The sequence below is a fragment of the Pseudophryne corroboree genome, chromosome 2, assembly GCF_028390025.1.
Source record: "Pseudophryne corroboree isolate aPseCor3 chromosome 2, aPseCor3.hap2, whole genome shotgun sequence".
NCBI classification, from domain to species: domain Eukaryota; kingdom Metazoa; phylum Chordata; class Amphibia; order Anura; family Myobatrachidae; genus Pseudophryne; species Pseudophryne corroboree.
Genome location: NC_086445.1, coordinates 993762477 through 993780315, shown reverse-complemented (window position 1 = coordinate 993780315; position 17839 = coordinate 993762477). Strand labels below are relative to the sequence as shown.

The following is a 17839-nucleotide window of genomic DNA, read 5'->3' as shown; positions in this document are numbered from 1 at the left end:
ACAGGACGCTACGGTCAGCAAGCCAGTAGTTTGATGATCTCTTTTCCAATTGTGGAAGCGCGTCTTTACATGTTACTTTTGCGGGGTTTCCAGACTTCAACTCATGGAGGTCTCAGCTAGTTACAAATTAAAGGACATGACTGCCTCAGTCGAACGGTTTGGCAGGTAGTCATTTGGTCTCTGCTGGGTTTTCAGCTGTCTTTATAATACAGGCAGTAGTACAACAACAGAGTCAGGGTTGCTTATTCCCCTCTGTTTGGGGTAACAAAACCATACAGCTACGTCGCAGTTTCAATCAGCAAGTCACTTACTGCAGTTTGAAAATAGTTTTGCTGCGGTTAGTATTGGCAGATTGGAGCCACAAAATTGCATACTTGCACTTGATCTGCACAATGCAGATATACCCATTCCGGTTTGTTCATCACAGGTTTTAGCGTTTGCAAATCGCCACAACCATTAACCATTTCAGGTCTACCGTTTCTTATACTCTGGTATTTACCAAAGTGATGTTGGAAGATGATAGTTCATCTCACATAAGAACTCTGTCGCAACAGAGTTTCTCTATCTTAGATGATCTGCTCATAAGAACTCTGTATCAACAAAGTTCCTCTAACTTGCGCTACTAATGTATACTGCGGTGGCAGATCACGTTCACAATTCCTAGGTAAGATTATAAATACGGTAATTCAAAGCATTTACCTACTACACCAGCAAGAACAAATGTACATCTAGTAATTAGTGCAATTCACGCACACTAACGGTACATTGGTGTATTCACCTAGTTAAGATAATAATGCGTTTTAAGCGATTTAGTTCGCCGCCCTTCACTCGCGGTTCCCACAGAGGGGCGAGGGTGTCTGGACGAGAGTCGCAGAGGTTCAGGAGTTGTAGTTTACAAAAAAATCAGCGACAGAGGTTCTAAAACACGATAGATTGCTGTCGATAAATGTCCTGGAACTACGTGAATTTTACAATGCACTACATGCTTCGCTTTCAGTCTGACCACGGGCAGTCAGACAACGCAACGGCAGTTGCATACAGAGAACAAAAAAGCCGCATGGCAATGCGGCAGGTAACTCCAATCCTCAATGGCTCAGAACACCATTATGTGAAGATTATTCCGTGAGTGGACATCTGTTAGACAGATGATCTCACCCGTCAGAATTTGGATCCTGAAAACTGGACATTAAATCCAGAGGTGTTTCATATGTGAGTCCACAGAAGGGGGTTACCCTCAGGTATACATGATGGTATCTCGCCACAATTACAAAAGCTCAGTATGTGTACAAAACAACAGATCACAAGGGCAGTGGCGGTGGAGTCTCTCACATTCATGTGGTCATTCAGCATCGTGTATCTGGCTCCACCATTTTCCGCTGCTCTCTCTCTCTCTCTCCGTTGTCAAAACGGATCATAAGACAGTTCGTCACAGTCATACTGATGGTATCTCATGTGTGTCAGAGAAGTTGCTTCTCGAATTTCCAAGGAATACTTGCACACGATCTTGGGCCGCTCATAATACGTCCAACCTGGTACATCAGGGAACGTTTTTTTACCCATAGTTACCTATGTACTTGTTACCTATGTACCGCAGCTGCGGTTGATGGGGTGAGGGTTCAAACCGCCCTCTTAAGAAATAGAGCATTACAGTGTCGGTTATACCAACCAGGTTACGAGCTAGTAGACCGCTTAAGGCAGCTCATTATTACAAAATTTCGTGTGCTTACATAAGTCGTAAACCTCGGAAGTTTCAGACATCATCCTTCAAGTTATCCGTATTCTGTTAAACGGGGTGGTATGGAAAACTGCGTTTACTTGCACGGAGGGTGCAGGTATCTGTGTAGTAAACTTATCTTCAAAGACGTTTGTCTTTATTGCGTCTGTACACACCGTTATACAAGGTGTCACCAAAGTTCAGATTCTATTTATCTCACCTACAGCGCCAGGTGGCTTGAGGTTGGGTTCAGATTTCTTACAGTTTTCATATTTTGAACCCTTACAACAAATGGGGATTAAGTTTCTCACTTTGGAAAACATTTTTATTCTAGCCTTGGCTTCGGCAAGGGTTTTGTTTTCATATTTGGGTGCCTTGTATTCCAAGCCACCGTATTTGAGTTTTCTCATGACAAAGCAGATCTTCGGACGAATTCCGCTTTCGTATTCTTCACATCAATATACCAATAGTGGTTCCTGTGTGGACAGCACATTCTAGAATTCTGAATGTGGTACACGCATTACGCGTTTATATATGTCCCGAATGTCTACAGTACGTGATATCAATACGTTGTTTGTTCTCTATGATTCTGCCAACTGGGGTTAGCCAGTTTCTCAGCAGACATTATCCAGTGGGATAATAATAATGACTACAAGTCAGGCTTACTTTAAGGCTAAGTTACAATCGCCTACGTCAGTAATAGCTCATCCCACAGGTTCTGTGGGAATGTCAGACCCAGCGGGTCGTGGAGCGTCTACGACGCGGCTACATAGCCGTGCACGTTTACACGTTATGAATGGTGGCGCCATCAGCATCTAGCTTTGGCCTGCCTACTGTTACAAGTATCAAACAGCTCTCCCGCCCACGAGGGAAGCTTTGGTACGTCCCAAGAGTACTCCAGTGACCCCTAGTGGATGATAAAGAAAATAGGATTTTGGTACTTACCAGGTAAATCCTTTTCTTTGAATCCATAGGGGGCACTGGACGCCCACCCAGAGCAGTTTTACCTGGGTTGTTTTAAGCTCAAGGGAGCTTAGGGTAACAAGTTTTACTTGATTGATATTAAGCTCAGAGGAGCTTATGGTAACACATTTTCACCGATTGGTTCAAATTATAAAGTTCTATCGGTTATGGTGTCAACTGTTTAGTTGACCGTAAGGTTATGGGTCAACATTGTTGTTGTCCGTTATGTTATGGTTATGGTGTCAACTGTTTAGTTGACAGTAAGGTTATGGGTCAACATTGGGGTTGTCCGTTATGTTATAGGTATTCTCCATTGTCAACCTCTCTATATAGTTCCTGTTCGCTCAGTAAAAAACACTGAGAGTACACTGAGGTACTCGGGGATATGGAGGGGGGGGAGAGTCCTAAATTTAAATATTCAGTGCCTTTGTTCGGCTACGCCCGTCCATATCCCAAGAGTACTCCAGTGCCCCCTATGGATTCAAAGAAAAGGATTTACCTGGTAAGTACCAAAATCCTATTTTTCGGATTGAGTGCTTTTTATGGCTAGAGACTAGAAGAGGTTTTTTTTTTTTCTAAGCATCGCCGTGTCTAGTGTTTATTGTGGAGAATTGTTTAGAGTTGCAGTGCGCCCCTTTTCATTCTGTTTGAAGTAAATGATGGTGTCCTTGCACTGTCTGATAATGTACAGCTGTTACCTATGGGTGTAGTATGGTATGCCGGCGACCAGCATACTGACGCCGGGATCCCGACCGCTGGAATACCGACAGCGTGGCCAGCGCAAATGAGCCCCCTTGCGGGCTCGCCACACTGCGGGCACGGTGCGCTATTTATTCTCCCTCCAGGGGGGGTCGTGGACCCCCAAGAGGGAGAAAAAGTGTCGGGATTCCGGCGCCGGGAATCTGTGCGCCGGGATCCTGTCTGCCGGCAAACTGAAGACCACCCTTCCCTATAAGCCCTGAAAACACCTCCAGTCCAGACGTAGAGCTATTTATTAGATGCCAGGGCGGATGTTACAGCAGCTGCACTAATGGTCCCCAGCCAGATCCAGTAGTTTGGCGCAGGACGTGTGTAGCCAAAGATGACTGGTGAAGGGACTCTGTCATTCTTCTTAAGGGCTATAGGTATCCACAGGAATAACCTTGGGGCATGCTTACTTGTGTATTGTTGCCTCACTTCTGTTATCGGTAAAAATCTTGATATTAAGTAATGTGCAGCTTATATAGATGTGTGGTAGCAGCTGATTTTAATATTGTTCAGCGAGTCCTATACCTGCAATGGTGATCAAACCTATCACTTTATTGTATTCCCTGTCTGATTTAATAGGGCTAGTACCAGTGACTTAGTGTAATTTGGCTTCGTATACCATTTAATTAGAAATGAATGTGTTTGTGCGCTACAGCCTGAGCGTGCGGAAGTTAGGAAGAAATGTTGAAGTCTGTTATTCGAAGCGTTCCCTCACCTGCTCCCACTTGAACATTGTAATAGTTATTACTTCCCGTATCCAGCCTGAGGTGTGACTCTGCTCCCAATTCCCTCTGTCAGAGGCTGGGATAAGTGCGGTGAATATGTTGCCGTCAGTCAGTGGGAAAGTGCCATGGCTTAGCAGCTATAACACCATTCCTGCACTTACCCCTGCGCACAGATCCAGGTAAGTCTCACGGTGAAGGACAGACGTCACATCTTGGCTGGAAGCTGTTTTCAAAAGGGAAGCTGGAATCACCATGGTCCGTGGGGGGAGTGTACTGCCAAATAAAGTGAATAAGTCTCTAAAGTTTATAGGATTTTATACTCTGAGACCTTAATGATGGTACAAATGTTTATCATGTTGCTTTATGTCATATGTGGTACCTGCTTTCTATTGTATTATGGCCCCCATACATCAGGTGGGCCCGTTTTCCCCTATTCCCCAATCAGCAGCCATTGATGTTTGACGATCTATTGGAGAATCTGGAAAGCTCTTCATTTCACAAGTGCAGATCTACCGATCCCGACCGAAAACAGTCGGGATGGTGGAATCTGGATCTTTAAACAAGTTTACTATTCCCCAACCCAGCACAATTTCTCGCTGATGTATGGGGGCCCTTAGCCATTTATGCAGTTGGTTGGAAATAATATTGTGGCCTGCTGTCGGGAAGTCTGCTTTGTGCTTGGCGTAACCTGCCCCCTCCCCGTGATCCTGGCGCGCAGAACGGGTATTATGAATGTTGTTGTATTTTTTCAGGTCCCCCTGATAAACGAGCTGGAATCTGCCATGCACCAGCTGCACAAACAACGAGCCGCCCGCCTTGTCCAAAGACGACAAGATGATATAAAAGATGAATCTTCGGAGTTTTCGAGCCATTCAAGTCAGTCCATCTTGAAGGTTTTTATTATTCATTAAACAACCTTGTTAGTAAATCACCTAACATGCATGTGACGTGTTTGTATGGGAGACATTCCCTAAACACAAGAACCAGTTCTCTCCGTCTCCCAGTAATAGGAATGCCGTCATTTTATGTTCCTCCTAGATAACGTAGACCACATAACCGTAGTAGCCTGTTGTACTGTAATCTGGTGACTAGTAAGGGGGAGAAGAAATCCAGCCACTATAATATCAGTACAGGGGATTGTACCTTGAAACATCCACTTGTATATGATGCGCTTGTTTGTGCTTTCATCGTTTTACCTATGTGCGGTAACCACGTGCTATGCAAGAAGGAGCATAATCTGCAGTGCTAAAACATACCGCATCAGTGCTTACTGTTTGCCTTCAGCAGGCCGTGGCTTCATGTGACAGAGGAGAGGTTATCCATAGCATGTCATGTCACACCATTTACTGATCAGCTGGCACTGCTACTTATCATGGAGACTGATCAGAGTACACTATTGAGGATCATTTTCATCTCTATTATTAATCTTTGGGAATCGGCTTCTTGACAGTAACTGTATCCGGCCTTGTTGTCTGCGCTCATATTAGTACCTGCGTATAATCAGCGTGTATTATCCCCGTTATGGTGTGCCCTTTCTGAAGTGTGCACAATGACATATAACCTATGGCCAGAAATTGTATTCGGAGAATGTGATTTAACAGACTAAATCAAAGGTTCTCAAACACCGTCCTTAAGGCACCCAGCGGTCCAGGTTTTCAGAATATCCATGGCTCTGCACAGCTGATTAAATCAAATGGACCGAGGTGTTATTTAAGTCACCTGTGGCCAAGCATGGAGAAGCTTAAATCCTGGACTGTTGGTGTGTCTCAAGGAACGCGTTTGAGAACCTCTGGTCTAAATGAATCTGTGCTACAGTTAGATGCAATTTGGGAAGTTGGCCAATGCCTGCACCCATTGTTACCGATCTGTCTCTATCTTACTTTAGGGAAGATGAACCAAACCTTTAATGGTAAACTTGCCTGTAGCATCTAATCGGCCTCCTGTCACTTTATATACTGTATAGATGATCAAGAACTAGAAGCAGCTTCTCCACGTTATCTCTCTGTGGTCGGAATAATCTCCTGCCTGTATAGCCTGACAATAAGAGAATACTGCCAGCTATGTGTCCTGAGATAAGAAGTCTGCTCGTAGTCACTGTTCTCGGGCTAAGACCTGGGGCCGGATGTAATGTCACCAGAGTTCAGCGGCCGTGCGAGATGCCGGCTGAACTCGGAAATTTTTTATAAAGGGGCAATCACTTACAAGTCATGGGTTTGACTTGTAAGTGATTCCCCCTTTAAAAAAACGTCCGAGTTGGGTCGGCATCCCGCACGGCCGCCGAACTCTGGTGACATTACATCCGGCCCCTGTTCTGAGTGCAACCTGTAGGAGTCATTTACATGGTGGGTGCTGCTCCAGTCACCTCACTCACCGACCATTCATTGCCTGCAGCTTATGGCCCTCATTCCGAGTTGATCGCTTGCTGCCGTTTTTCGCTGCGCAGCTAGTAGGTTACTACTGCGCATGCATATGCACCGCAATGCGCACGGGCGTCGTACGGGTACAAACGGCATTGTCGCGGTGCAATGCTTCTAGTGAAGAATCCATTTGCACAACCGATCGCAAGGAGATTGACAGGAAGAAGGCGTTTGTGGGTGTCAACTGACAGTTTTCTGGGAGTGGTAGGGAAAACGCAGGCGTGTCGAGGCGTTTGCAGGGCTGGTGTCTGACGTCAATTCCGGGACCGGACCCGCTGAAGTGATCGCAAGGGCTGAGTAAGTGCAGAGCTACTCAGAAACTGCACAAAACTTTTTGGTCCCGCTCGGCTGCACAAGCGTTTGCACACTTGCAAAGCGAAAATACACTCCCCTAGAGACGGCGACTATCTGATCGCAGCGCTGCAAAAAAATAGCTAGCGAGCGATCAACTCGGAATGAGGGCCTATATTCCATCCCTCTCCCTGCTGTTTACCAGCCAGAGTTGCACGTTCTCCTCTGACATGTGATTCTCTGTAATGCCGCAGCGCTTCAAGTCCTATTGTACGAGCTCTAGTTTCATAGGGAATCTGTAGAATACTCAGTCCTGACTTGGAAGAGGCTCGGAAACAGACTTGAAGCTCTCCTTTGAAGTATGTTGCAGACTGTCCTTTAGCATATATGTGTATGCACTTGTTGTCCAACCTCCTATAACCATACAGGGTACTACAGCATTGTGCTAAAGGGATAACCATTTCAGAGATCTGTTTCTTAAGATGCTCCTATTGAAGAAAATGTCCTGGTACCTTGTACTAGAATACTGCTGTACGGCGCTCACAACTCGCTGGCAACATCTGAAAACCCATGCTAACGGAAAAGCTGGTGGTGCCCTCAGCAGCCAATCACGTTTGCTTTAATTTCCTAACCCGTACTACAGAAATTACAGAATCTTCAACTTTTTTTTTTTACTTTTTTCTTTTCTTCCTATTAAATAAAAATGATTTTTATGCGGGATTATCGTTTATATGGGGATAGTCTGGCTAGATTAGGTTAGGTTGCTTCATGTACAAACATTGAATTATGCTGAGAATCTAACCAGTGTTTCAGAGACCGTCCATCCTTCCTACAAAGTAAAACAGGAGAGGTGTGAGGCTGCAGTGCCCCGACCTCCGTGTGACATCACTAATGCGCTGTGTGTTTCTTACATCTCTCTGGCGTTATTTTTGCCTTTGCACAAGTGTTTAGGGACATTTAAGAGCAAACTAAGTGTTGAAGTTGTTCATTGACTTGTACTTGAACAGCTGTCTGTTGTGTGAATTCACAGGTAAAGCTGTAATGGCCCCAAATCTGGACTCTTTTGGACGTGATAGAGTGTCTTATCAAGAACACGCAAAGCAGAGGAGGATAGCTGAAAGAGAGGCCAGAAGGTAAATGAGGCGCCCTGTTTATGTATCTGCTCACATGCCTAACAGTGAGACTTATGGTGGGTACACACTGATAGATATATCTGCCGATCAGTTGATCATCTAGGGACGGATCGGGCAGTGTGTTGAGCATACACACTGCCCGATCCGTCGGGGACTGACGTCATGAAAGTTCAGCTGTCAGTCACCGCCGGCTGCCGCAGTTGTGTATGTGCACACACAGCGATGCGCCAATATATTGGTAGATATATTGGCCGTCGGCTGTACTGTGGGGCCGACGCGATATGTCTGTGAACGACGGAGTTCGCAGACATATCGCCCGTACACACTGGCCGACGGACCCGCGATATATCGGCCGTTCAATAGAACGGCCGATATATCGCCCAGTGTGTACAGGCCTTTAGACTGCCCTCTTCTGGAAATACTAGTACAGACATTAGTTTCTGCCTTCATCAGAATAGGATGGACATGGGGTATAGATTGCCTCTTTGTCTATGTGCTTAGCCGGCTTTCTGCATAGATTGCGGCACAGTTTTGCCATTTTGTATCACTTACAGATTAGTTCCAGAGCATAATAACATGAATGGGGGCTTTCTGAGCATGAACTAGACTGACTCTGACTAGATAATCCTAAATCAGCCCCCATCGGTAACACTGTGTCGCTTATTTTAGAGCACGGCGGCGGCAAGCTCGCGAGGTAACTGGTAAGATGGCCGAACACCTTGAAGGTCTTTCCAGTGATGACGAAGAGACTTCCACTGACATCACCAATTTTAACATGGAGAAAGGCGAGTTCACGCAACATTCTGCAGCAATTTTTATTATCTTTGTACTTAGTTCCCCAAAGCATATGCGACATAGGGATAACTTCACTATAACAGAGTATCAGAGCAAGAAGTACTATACACAATGATATAGCATAAGCACCAAATACTAATATAACACCACAGATGCGGATAGCAGGAGTATACAGTGGCGAATCACAGGTGGGGTCAGTTCAGTACTCTGATCCTGTACCCAACGTATGGGCAAGCTGACAGGGTAGAGTGGCTGAAGGGGAGAAGATGACAAGGTAGCAGAGCACAGGACAGAGATGGGGGTGGGGGGTGACTTAAGGTTTTTTAAGTGTGGGTGAGCAATTCGAATTGGATTCTGAGCAGTTTAGAGCCAGTGGTGTAAGTTACAGAGGGGAGGCAGATGCCTTAAAGCAAGAGAGTAAAATGAGCTGAGCGGCAGCCGTAAGTGTAGTTTAAAGTGGCTATCGTAGTCTAAGCATTTAAATGCTGAGAGCGTGAATGAGCTTTGGTGGCATTACATGATGAATTCTGGCGATTTTCTGGTCAGGCCTGAATGTACGGAGTGAAGCAGAGAGCTGAGCTGAGGATGACACTGAAGCAGAGGCCTTGGGGGAGAGCAGACAGGGTGATGGTGGAATCCTAAGATAGAGAAAAACAATGTGTTCTGTCTGGCCATGGTTAAGTTTGTGATGAGCTGGGACATGCATAAGAAGATGGAGGAAGAGTTGTCAGGGTAGGAGAGAGCTTTGTATGTCATCAGCGCATAGATTGTATTGAAGGTTGAAGAAGCTGATGAGATATTTAAGGGAAGAGGCGTAGAGGAGAAAGATATGGGTTCAAGAACGGACCCTTGGGGGACACCTTCAGGTAGAGGTGGAGACAGGTACAGACAAAAAAGGAGCAGTTGGCGAAGTAGGAGTCTTCAGTGCTGAGAGAGTGGTCAACAGTGTCACAGGTGGCAGACAGATCAAGAAGTAGGAGGAGAGAGAAGTGACCCTTGGATTTGGCAATGAGAGGGTCATTTGTGACCTTGGGGTGGGAAGTTTCAGTGGAGTGTTGGGAAGGCAGATTGAATTGGGTGGAAAAGAATGTGTCGAGCTAGAGGTACACCATTCTTTGAAGGAACTTGGAGGCAAAGAGTATAAGAGATTTGGCGGTAGTTAGAAAAGGGAGTCCAGGTTAAGTGAGGGTTTCTTAAAGATTGTCGAGACAAGGGCATGTTTAAATGAAAGGGAAAGGAGCCGAACGAGATAGAGGTGGTAGCAAGCATCAGCTGTGCGGGATCATATTGTAGGATAACAATGAGTCGAGAGTGCTAGGGCTGGGGAACAGCAGAGCCTGAGAATGACGGCTGCCGCAGCAGTGTGAAGAGCAGATGTGAAGGTGGAGTTGTAAAGGGGGGTACACACAGAGCGATATTCTAAGCAATCTGACTAGATTGCTTAGAATATAAGCCTGATCGCTCCGTGTGTACCCCTTACAGCGATAGGGCTGCGCATCGCTATCGCTGCTGCTAGATTGGCCAATCTAGCGGGTCGCTCACTTCACCCGCTGGGTGAAGTGAGCGCCCCCCCCGTCACCCCCCGCACGCTCAGCACAGATCGCGCTGTGCTGAGCGGCGGGAGAGATGTGTGCTGAGCGGTTCGCTCAGCACACATCTCTCCCGCATCTGCCCGTGGGTACTGGGCTTTAGAAGAGACTGCTTGGTTAAAGCAGAAGAGAGAGGGAATGGGAGAGAGAAAATCCTTTTCACAGCTATTTCCTGTAACATTTTACAGAAAGCTGCAAGTGTTTGGTCACTTATTGGGGTAACTAATAGGGTGCGAGAAGCCGGATTTTGAGGTTTCTTAATACTGTAATAGTAGATATGAATAAACCATTTTATGATAACATTTTAAACCCTTTTTTCCCCTTTTTACAGATCGGATTTTGAAAGAATCCAGTAAAGTTTTTGAAGATACTCTGGAAAATTTTCATTCTATTGACTGTATCAAATCTCAGTTTGAAACCTGGCGCTCTACTTACTATAACACATATAAAGATGCTTACATTGGTCTTTGTTTACCAAAATTATTAAACCCCCTAGTACGTCTTCAGCTTTTAACTTGGAACCCCCTGGAGGTAGGTTACGAACACTGGGTGGTGTTCTGTAGATCTGACACAGATTTCCTTGTTGTCTGTTTGCAAACTTGTCCAACAACTTTTTGCAGTCTTCTGATATTACCTAAGCTTCTTGTGGTTACACAGTTTGAACATGTAGAAGGAAAAACCATTGTTTCTGGTATTCCTCTGCGTACAGTCGCCGATATAGCGTTCAGGCTTTTAGCCTGCATTAGCTGTGTGACATAAGAGTTAAAGGGGGGTACACACGGAGAGATCCGTGTTTAAAATCTACGCAATCTGACTTGATTGCTTAGATTTTAAGCACTGATCTGCCGTGTGTATGCCCCCCAGCGATAGCAATGCGCAACCCAGTGCATCGACATCGCTAAATTGAGCCATGCAGGCGCCCCAAACCAACCCCCCATCCCTGTCGTTCAGCACACATCGCACTGTGCTGAGCGGGAAGAGAGATATGTGCTGAGAGGACTGTGTTAAGATCGCTCAGCACACATCTCTCCCGTCAGGCCTTTTAAGGGGGGTACTCGCGGAGCGATATTCTAAGCAATCTGACTAGATTGCTTAGAATATCAGCCTGATCGCTCCGTGTGTAGCCCCCTCAGCGATAGCGATGCGTGGCCCCGCACATCGCTATCGCTGCTGCTAGATTGGCCAATCTAGCGGGTCGCTCACTTCACCCGCTGGGTGAAATGAGCGCCCCCCCCGTCTCCCCCCGCACGCTCAGCACAGATCGCGCTGTGCTGTGCTGAGCGGCGGGAGAGATGTGTGCTGAGCGGATCGCTCAGCACACATCTCTCGTGCATCGGCCCGTCTATATGGGCCTTAAGACTACAAACAGACTAATCTCTTCTGGTATCTCTTATGCCTTAAGGGAGTGAAGTTTTCTCAACAGCATCAAATACATCTAGTCTAGATAATCTGTATTGTTGATTTATACTTCTTTCTTTTATTAAAATGTATTCCTCACCTGATTGCAGAATGGGGGGGATTATTGCCAGATAAAGAACTTTGTGGAGCGGAGGTGGGGGGTGGGGGGGGTGATGACGACGTGAACTGCCAATACTATTATTGGGCTGCTAGTTCCTCTAGCAGAGTGGGTGGAGATTTAGCAAGCACTACGGGTATGCTGAGCTCTACGGGTGGGTAACTGTCCTGGGCACCTCAAGAACTTAATCTCATTTTCTCCTCCATCCACTAGGGCAGGGGTTCTCAAACTCGGTCCTCAGGACCCCACACAGTGCATGTTTTGCAGCTAACCCAGCAGGTGCACAGGTGTATTAATTACTCACGGACACATTTTAAAAGGTCCACAGGTGGAGCTAATTATTTCACTTGCGTTTTTGTGAGGAGACCTGCAAAACATGCACTGTGTGGGGTCCTGAGGACCGAGTTTGAGAACCTGTGCACTAGGGGACACTGGAGCATAGACACTTGGGTATAGACAGGTGGGTAATTGGAGCCTGGCACTTTAATAGTATACATTTTTTTTTTTTCTCATACGTCCTAGAGGATGCTGTGGACGACATAAAGACCATGGGGTATAGACTGGATCCGCAGGAGACATGGGCACTCTAAAGACTTTTCATTGTGCGTGACCTGGCTCCTCCCTCTATGCCCCTCCTCCAGACCTCAGTTTTAGAAATGTGCCCAGGTCGACTGGATGCACTCTGAGGAGCTCTACTGAGTTTCTCTGAAAAGACTTATGTTAGGTTTTTTATTTTCAGGGAGATCTGCTGGCATCAGACTCCCTGCTTCGTGGGACTGAGGGGGCAGAAGTAGGAACCAACTTCCTAAAGAGTTTCATGGCTCTACTTCTGGCTGACAGGACACCATTAGCTCCTGAAGGGAACTGAACGCTAGCCGTGCCTAGATGCTCACTCCCACAGCATGCCGTCACCCCCCTCACAGAGGGTATCTGTTTAGATGGTCGACCATGTTATGGTCGACCGTCATTAGGTCGACCACTATTGGTCGACATTGACATGGACACATGGTCGACACATGAAAATGGTTGGCACATGAAAAGGTCGACATGAGTTTTTTTACTTTTTTTTTCTTTTGGGGAACTTTTCCATACTTTACGATCCACGTGGACTACGATTGGAACGGTAATCTGTGCCGAGCGAAGCGGTAGCGGAGTGAAGGCACCATGCCCGAAGCATGGTGAGTGAAGCGGTGCACTAATTGGGGTTCCCAGTCACTTTACGCAAAAAACGACACCAAAAAAAGTAAAAAAACTAATGTTGACCTTTTCATGTGTCGACCATGTCACTGTCGACCAATAGTGGTCGACCTAATGACTATCGACCATTACATGGTCGACCATTCATACCGGAACCCTCACAGAGCCAGAAGACAGGTGAGTGTTAGAAGAAAGATCTTCAATCAAGAAAGTGCCGGCTAAAGGTACCACCCCGCTGGCGGGAGCGCAGCGCGCCATGTTGCCCACACATACACAGGCACTGCAGGGTGCAAGGCGGGGGGGGGGGGGGGGCGCGTGCCCTGGGCAGCATGAAACCTATGGAAACTGGCATAAATAAGGGGCATAAGTTGCTGAGGCACAGTCCTACCCCCACCAGTATAAAAAATGACCTCCTAAAAGCTGAGGAGAAACACACGATTGAAGAGTGGAGCTTCCTCCTCAGTCAGCCAGCACACTGCTCAGCGCCATTTTCTCTCTCTCCTCAGGCTGCAGAGACAAGGCTGCTCCTCCTCCACTACTGAACAAGTATCAGGGTGCAAAACAGGGGGGGGGGGCACAGTGAATTTGGTGCTATATAATTGTGTGATTAACATTATAAAAGCGCTGAATGTCAGTGGGCATTTTGTGTTCACAGACATTGTGTTACTGGCGCTGGGTTATGAACTGGCAAATCCCATCTGTGTCCCTCTGACAGATTTTACTGTGGGTCTGTCCCCTATAAATCCCAGAGTGTCTGTGGTGTGGTTCTGCAAGTGTGTGACATGTCTGTGGGAGGGAACTCGGTGGAGACATGTTAGGGACACAGAGGTGTAATGACACCAAGAGACTGACTGGGTGAAAGGTCATATGATAGTGTGAATCATATCAGTAAGAGGTTGGACTGAATCGCATACAGAAAATGAAAATAATCTGTTGAAGATGTGATTTTTAATAGTTCTGCCTTTCATCCACAGGGACCTTTCTGGGTCACATACAAATTTGCACAAGTAGTACAAACTGATACCGACACGGACTCTGATTCCTGTGTCGACACTAGTGATTCCAGGGAAATAGATCCTAAGTTAGCAAAAAAGCATTCAAAACCTGTTTTAGCTATAAAGGAGGTGTTAGAAGTTACGAAGCCCCTCTTTTACCACAAGGAGAGGGTTTACTTTAGTAAAGAAGTAATGTCATTTCCCCTCCACCTCAGGTCTGATTTAACCTGAAAAGAAATTTCAGATTCCCAAAAGGAATTCAGGCAGCTTACCTTTTTCCAAAAAACGTGGGAGTCACCCCGCATTTTAGACAGGGCCCTGTCATAAAAGAGAAAAGGTGTTTCTCCATGCGCCTGAAATGGCTTCACTTAAGGAGCCGACAGACAGCAAGTGAGGGATGTGATTAATTGATGTGGCCAATGGGACACTACTCAGGCCTACCATTGGTTGTGAGTGGGTGAGTAGTGCTATTGAAAAGTGGTCAGAAAACTTGTCATTAGACATTGATACAATAGATGGAGACGAGATACTCCTAATGTTAGGTCATATCAAAGATGCTACTGCGTACGTACTAGAATCCATGAAATATATATGTTTCTTGGGATCAAGAACCGCTACCATGGCAGTATCGGCTCGGAGGGCGTTGTGGATTCGCCAGTGGAATGCTGATGTAGATTCCAAAATAAAATATGGAGGCTCTCCCGTATAAAGGTGAGGCCTTGTTTGGTGATGGGCTGGATGCGTTAGTCTCGGCGGCTACCGCAGGTAAGTTGACATTCTTGCCTTATGCTCCTACACCGGCGAAAAAAACACATCACTCTCACATATAGTCCTTTCGGCCCAACAAATACAAAAAGGCCAAAGGTCTCCCCTTTTTTTGCAGGAAGGGAAAAAGGAAAGAAATCCGCAGCGTCTCACGGATCGCAGGACCAGAAGTCCACCCCTGCTTCTGCCAAATCTGCAGCGTAACGCTGGGGCTCCCTTGCGGGAGTCCGCTCGGGTGGGAGCACGTTCTGAAACTTTTTAGCCAAATCTGGATTCAATCTGGCCTGGACCAAATGGGTCTTACAAATAGTGTCCCATGGGTACAAACTAGAGTTTCAAGACGTTCCCCCATGCCAATTTTTCAAATCGACCTTGCCAGCTTCTCTTCTGGGCAGAGAGGCAGTAACAACGGCAATTTCAAAAATTGTCAGGATCAGGTCATTGTCCTGGTACCCTTGGCACAGTAAGGATAAGGTTTTTTTATTTAAGCCTCTTCGTAGTTCCGAAGCCGGACGGCTCGGTCAGACCAATTTTAAACCTGAAAATCTGAATCTCTACCTGAAAAGGTTCAAGTTCAAGATGGAATCCCTGAGGGTAGTGATTTCCAGTCTGGAAGAGGGGGACTTCATGGTGTCAGTAGACATAAAAGATGCTTACTTGCATGTTCCCATTTATCCTCCTCACCAAGCTTATCTGAGATTCGTAGTACAGGATTGCCATTACCAGTTTCAGACGTTGCCGTTCGGACTCTCCACGGCACCGAGGGTATTCACCAAGGTAATGGCGGAGATGATGGTCCTCCTTCGTCAAAAAGGAGTCAATATAATTCCTTATCTGGACGATCTCCTGATAAAAGCGAGATCCAGGGAACAGTTGGTGCAGAATATCGCACTCTCCCTGTCAATACTCCAACAACACGGTTGGATCATGAATTTTCCAAAGTCGCAGTTGGAACCGACGACAAGATTGTCCTTTTTAGGGATGATTCTGAACACAGAAGTATGGAGAGTATTTCTTCCAGTGGAAAAGGCTCTGGAAATCCAGAAAATGGTCAAACAAATATTGAAACCAACAAGCGTGTTGATCCATCAATGCATTCGGTTGTTGGGGAAAATGGTAGCAGCCTACGAGGCCATACAGTGTGGCCTATTTCATGCCAGAGTATTCCAGTGGGACCTGTTGGACAAGTGGTCCGGATGCCACCTACACATACCCAAAGCCAGGATTTCGCTCCTGTGGTGGCTACACAGTTCTCACCTACTAGAAGGACGCAAGTTTGGGATTCACGACTGGGTCCTAATAACCACGGATGCAAGTCTCCGAGGCTGGAGAGCTGTCACACAGGGGGAAAGCTTCCAAGGAAAATGGTCAAATCTGGAAGCTTGCCTACACATAAACGTTCTGGAATTGAGAGCCATTTACAACTGCCTTCTACAAGCGGTACATCTTCTTCAAGATCCCGTGCAGATCCAGTCGGACAATGTAACAGCAGTCGCGTACATAAACAGGCAAGGCGGATCGAAAAGCAGAGCGGCAATGGCAGAGGTGACAAGGATTCTCCTCTGGGCAGAAAGACATGTAAGAGCTCTGTCAGCAATTTTCATTCCGGGAGTGGACAACTGGGAAGAAGACTTCCTCAGCAGACACGATCTCCATCCAGGAGAGTGGGGCCTCCACCAAGAAGTCTTCGCAGAGGTGACGAGTCTTTGGGGAGTTCCTCAAGAAGACATGATGGCATCTCGTCTAAATAAGAAGCTTCAGAGATATTGTTCCAGGTCGGAGCCCTCAAGCAATAGCAGTGGATACACTGGTGACCCAGTGGGTGTTTCGGTCGGTATGTGTTTTCCCTCCACTTCCACTGATTCCAAAAGTTCTCAAAATAATAAGAACAACAAGAGTTTGAGCAATCTTCATTGCCCCAGACTGGCCAAGGAGGGCTTGGTATCCAGATCTTCAGGAGTTGCTCATAGAAGATCTTTGGCCTCTTCCTCCTCGAGAGGACCTACTACAGCATGGGCCGTGTGTGTATCTAGACTTACCGCGGCTAAGTTTGACGGCATGGCTGTTGAGTGTCGGATCCTAGCCCGAAAGGGTATTCCCAAAGAAGTCATCCCCACTCTTATTCAGGCCAGGAAAGGAGTAACGTCTAAACATTACCACCGTATTTGGAGAAAATATGTGTCTTGGTGTGAATCCAAGAAGGCTCCTACAGAAGAGTTTGAGTTGGGACGTTTTCTCCATTTTCTGCAGGCTGGTGTGGATGCGGGCCTTAGATTGGGGTCAATCAAGGTCCAGATTTCGGCCTTATAAGTTTTCTTTCAAAAACAATTGGCCTCCTTTCCAGAAGTTCAGACGTTCGTGAAAGGGGTTCTGCACATCCAGCCTCCAGTGGCACCATGGGACCTTTAATGTGATGTTGCAGTTCCTTCAATCGGGTTGGTTTGAGCCTCTACAAGAAATAGAGTTGAAGTTTCTCACTTGGAAAGTGGTGATGCTTTTGGCGTTAGCATCCGCAAGGCGGATGTCTGAATTGGGGGCCTTGTCCCACAAGAGCCCTTACCTGATCTTCCATGAAGATAGGGCAGAGTTGAGAACTCGTCAACATTTTCTTCCAAAGGTGGTTTCCTCTTTCCACATAAACCAACCTATTGTGGTGCCAGTTGCTGCTGACATGTTCGCTGAGTCAAAGTCTCTAGATGTGGTCAGAGCTTTGAAGATTTAGGTCGCTAGAACAGCTCGAATACGGAAAACAGAGGTTTTGTTTGTCCTGTATGCTCCCAACAAGATTGGGTGTCCTGCTTCCAAGCAGACTATTGCGCGCTGGATCAGAGGTACGATTCAGCAAGCTCATATTCGGCTTTATTGCCGTTACCGATGTCGGTGAAGGCACATTCTACTAGGAAGGTGGGCTCCTCCTGGGCGGCTGCCCTGGGGGGTCTTGGCATTACAACGTTGCCGAGCAGCTACTTGGTCAGGGTCAAACACATTTGCA

The 17839-nt window shown here is 46.5% G+C and overlaps 1 protein-coding gene across 1 annotated transcript in view; it reads left to right on the top strand.

Annotated features, from left to right (window-relative positions):
• PAXBP1 (PAX3 and PAX7 binding protein 1) overlaps positions 1-17839 on the top strand; it is a 100215-nt gene that overhangs the window by 57532 nt on the left and 24844 nt on the right. Inside the window, exons 8-11 of the mRNA XM_063956452.1 lie at positions 4902-5025; positions 7888-7990; positions 8660-8775; positions 10706-10905. Coding sequence (XP_063812522.1) covers positions 4902-5025; positions 7888-7990; positions 8660-8775; positions 10706-10905 — 543 coding nt within the window. The remainder of the gene's footprint in view (positions 1-4901; positions 5026-7887; positions 7991-8659; positions 8776-10705; positions 10906-17839) is intronic.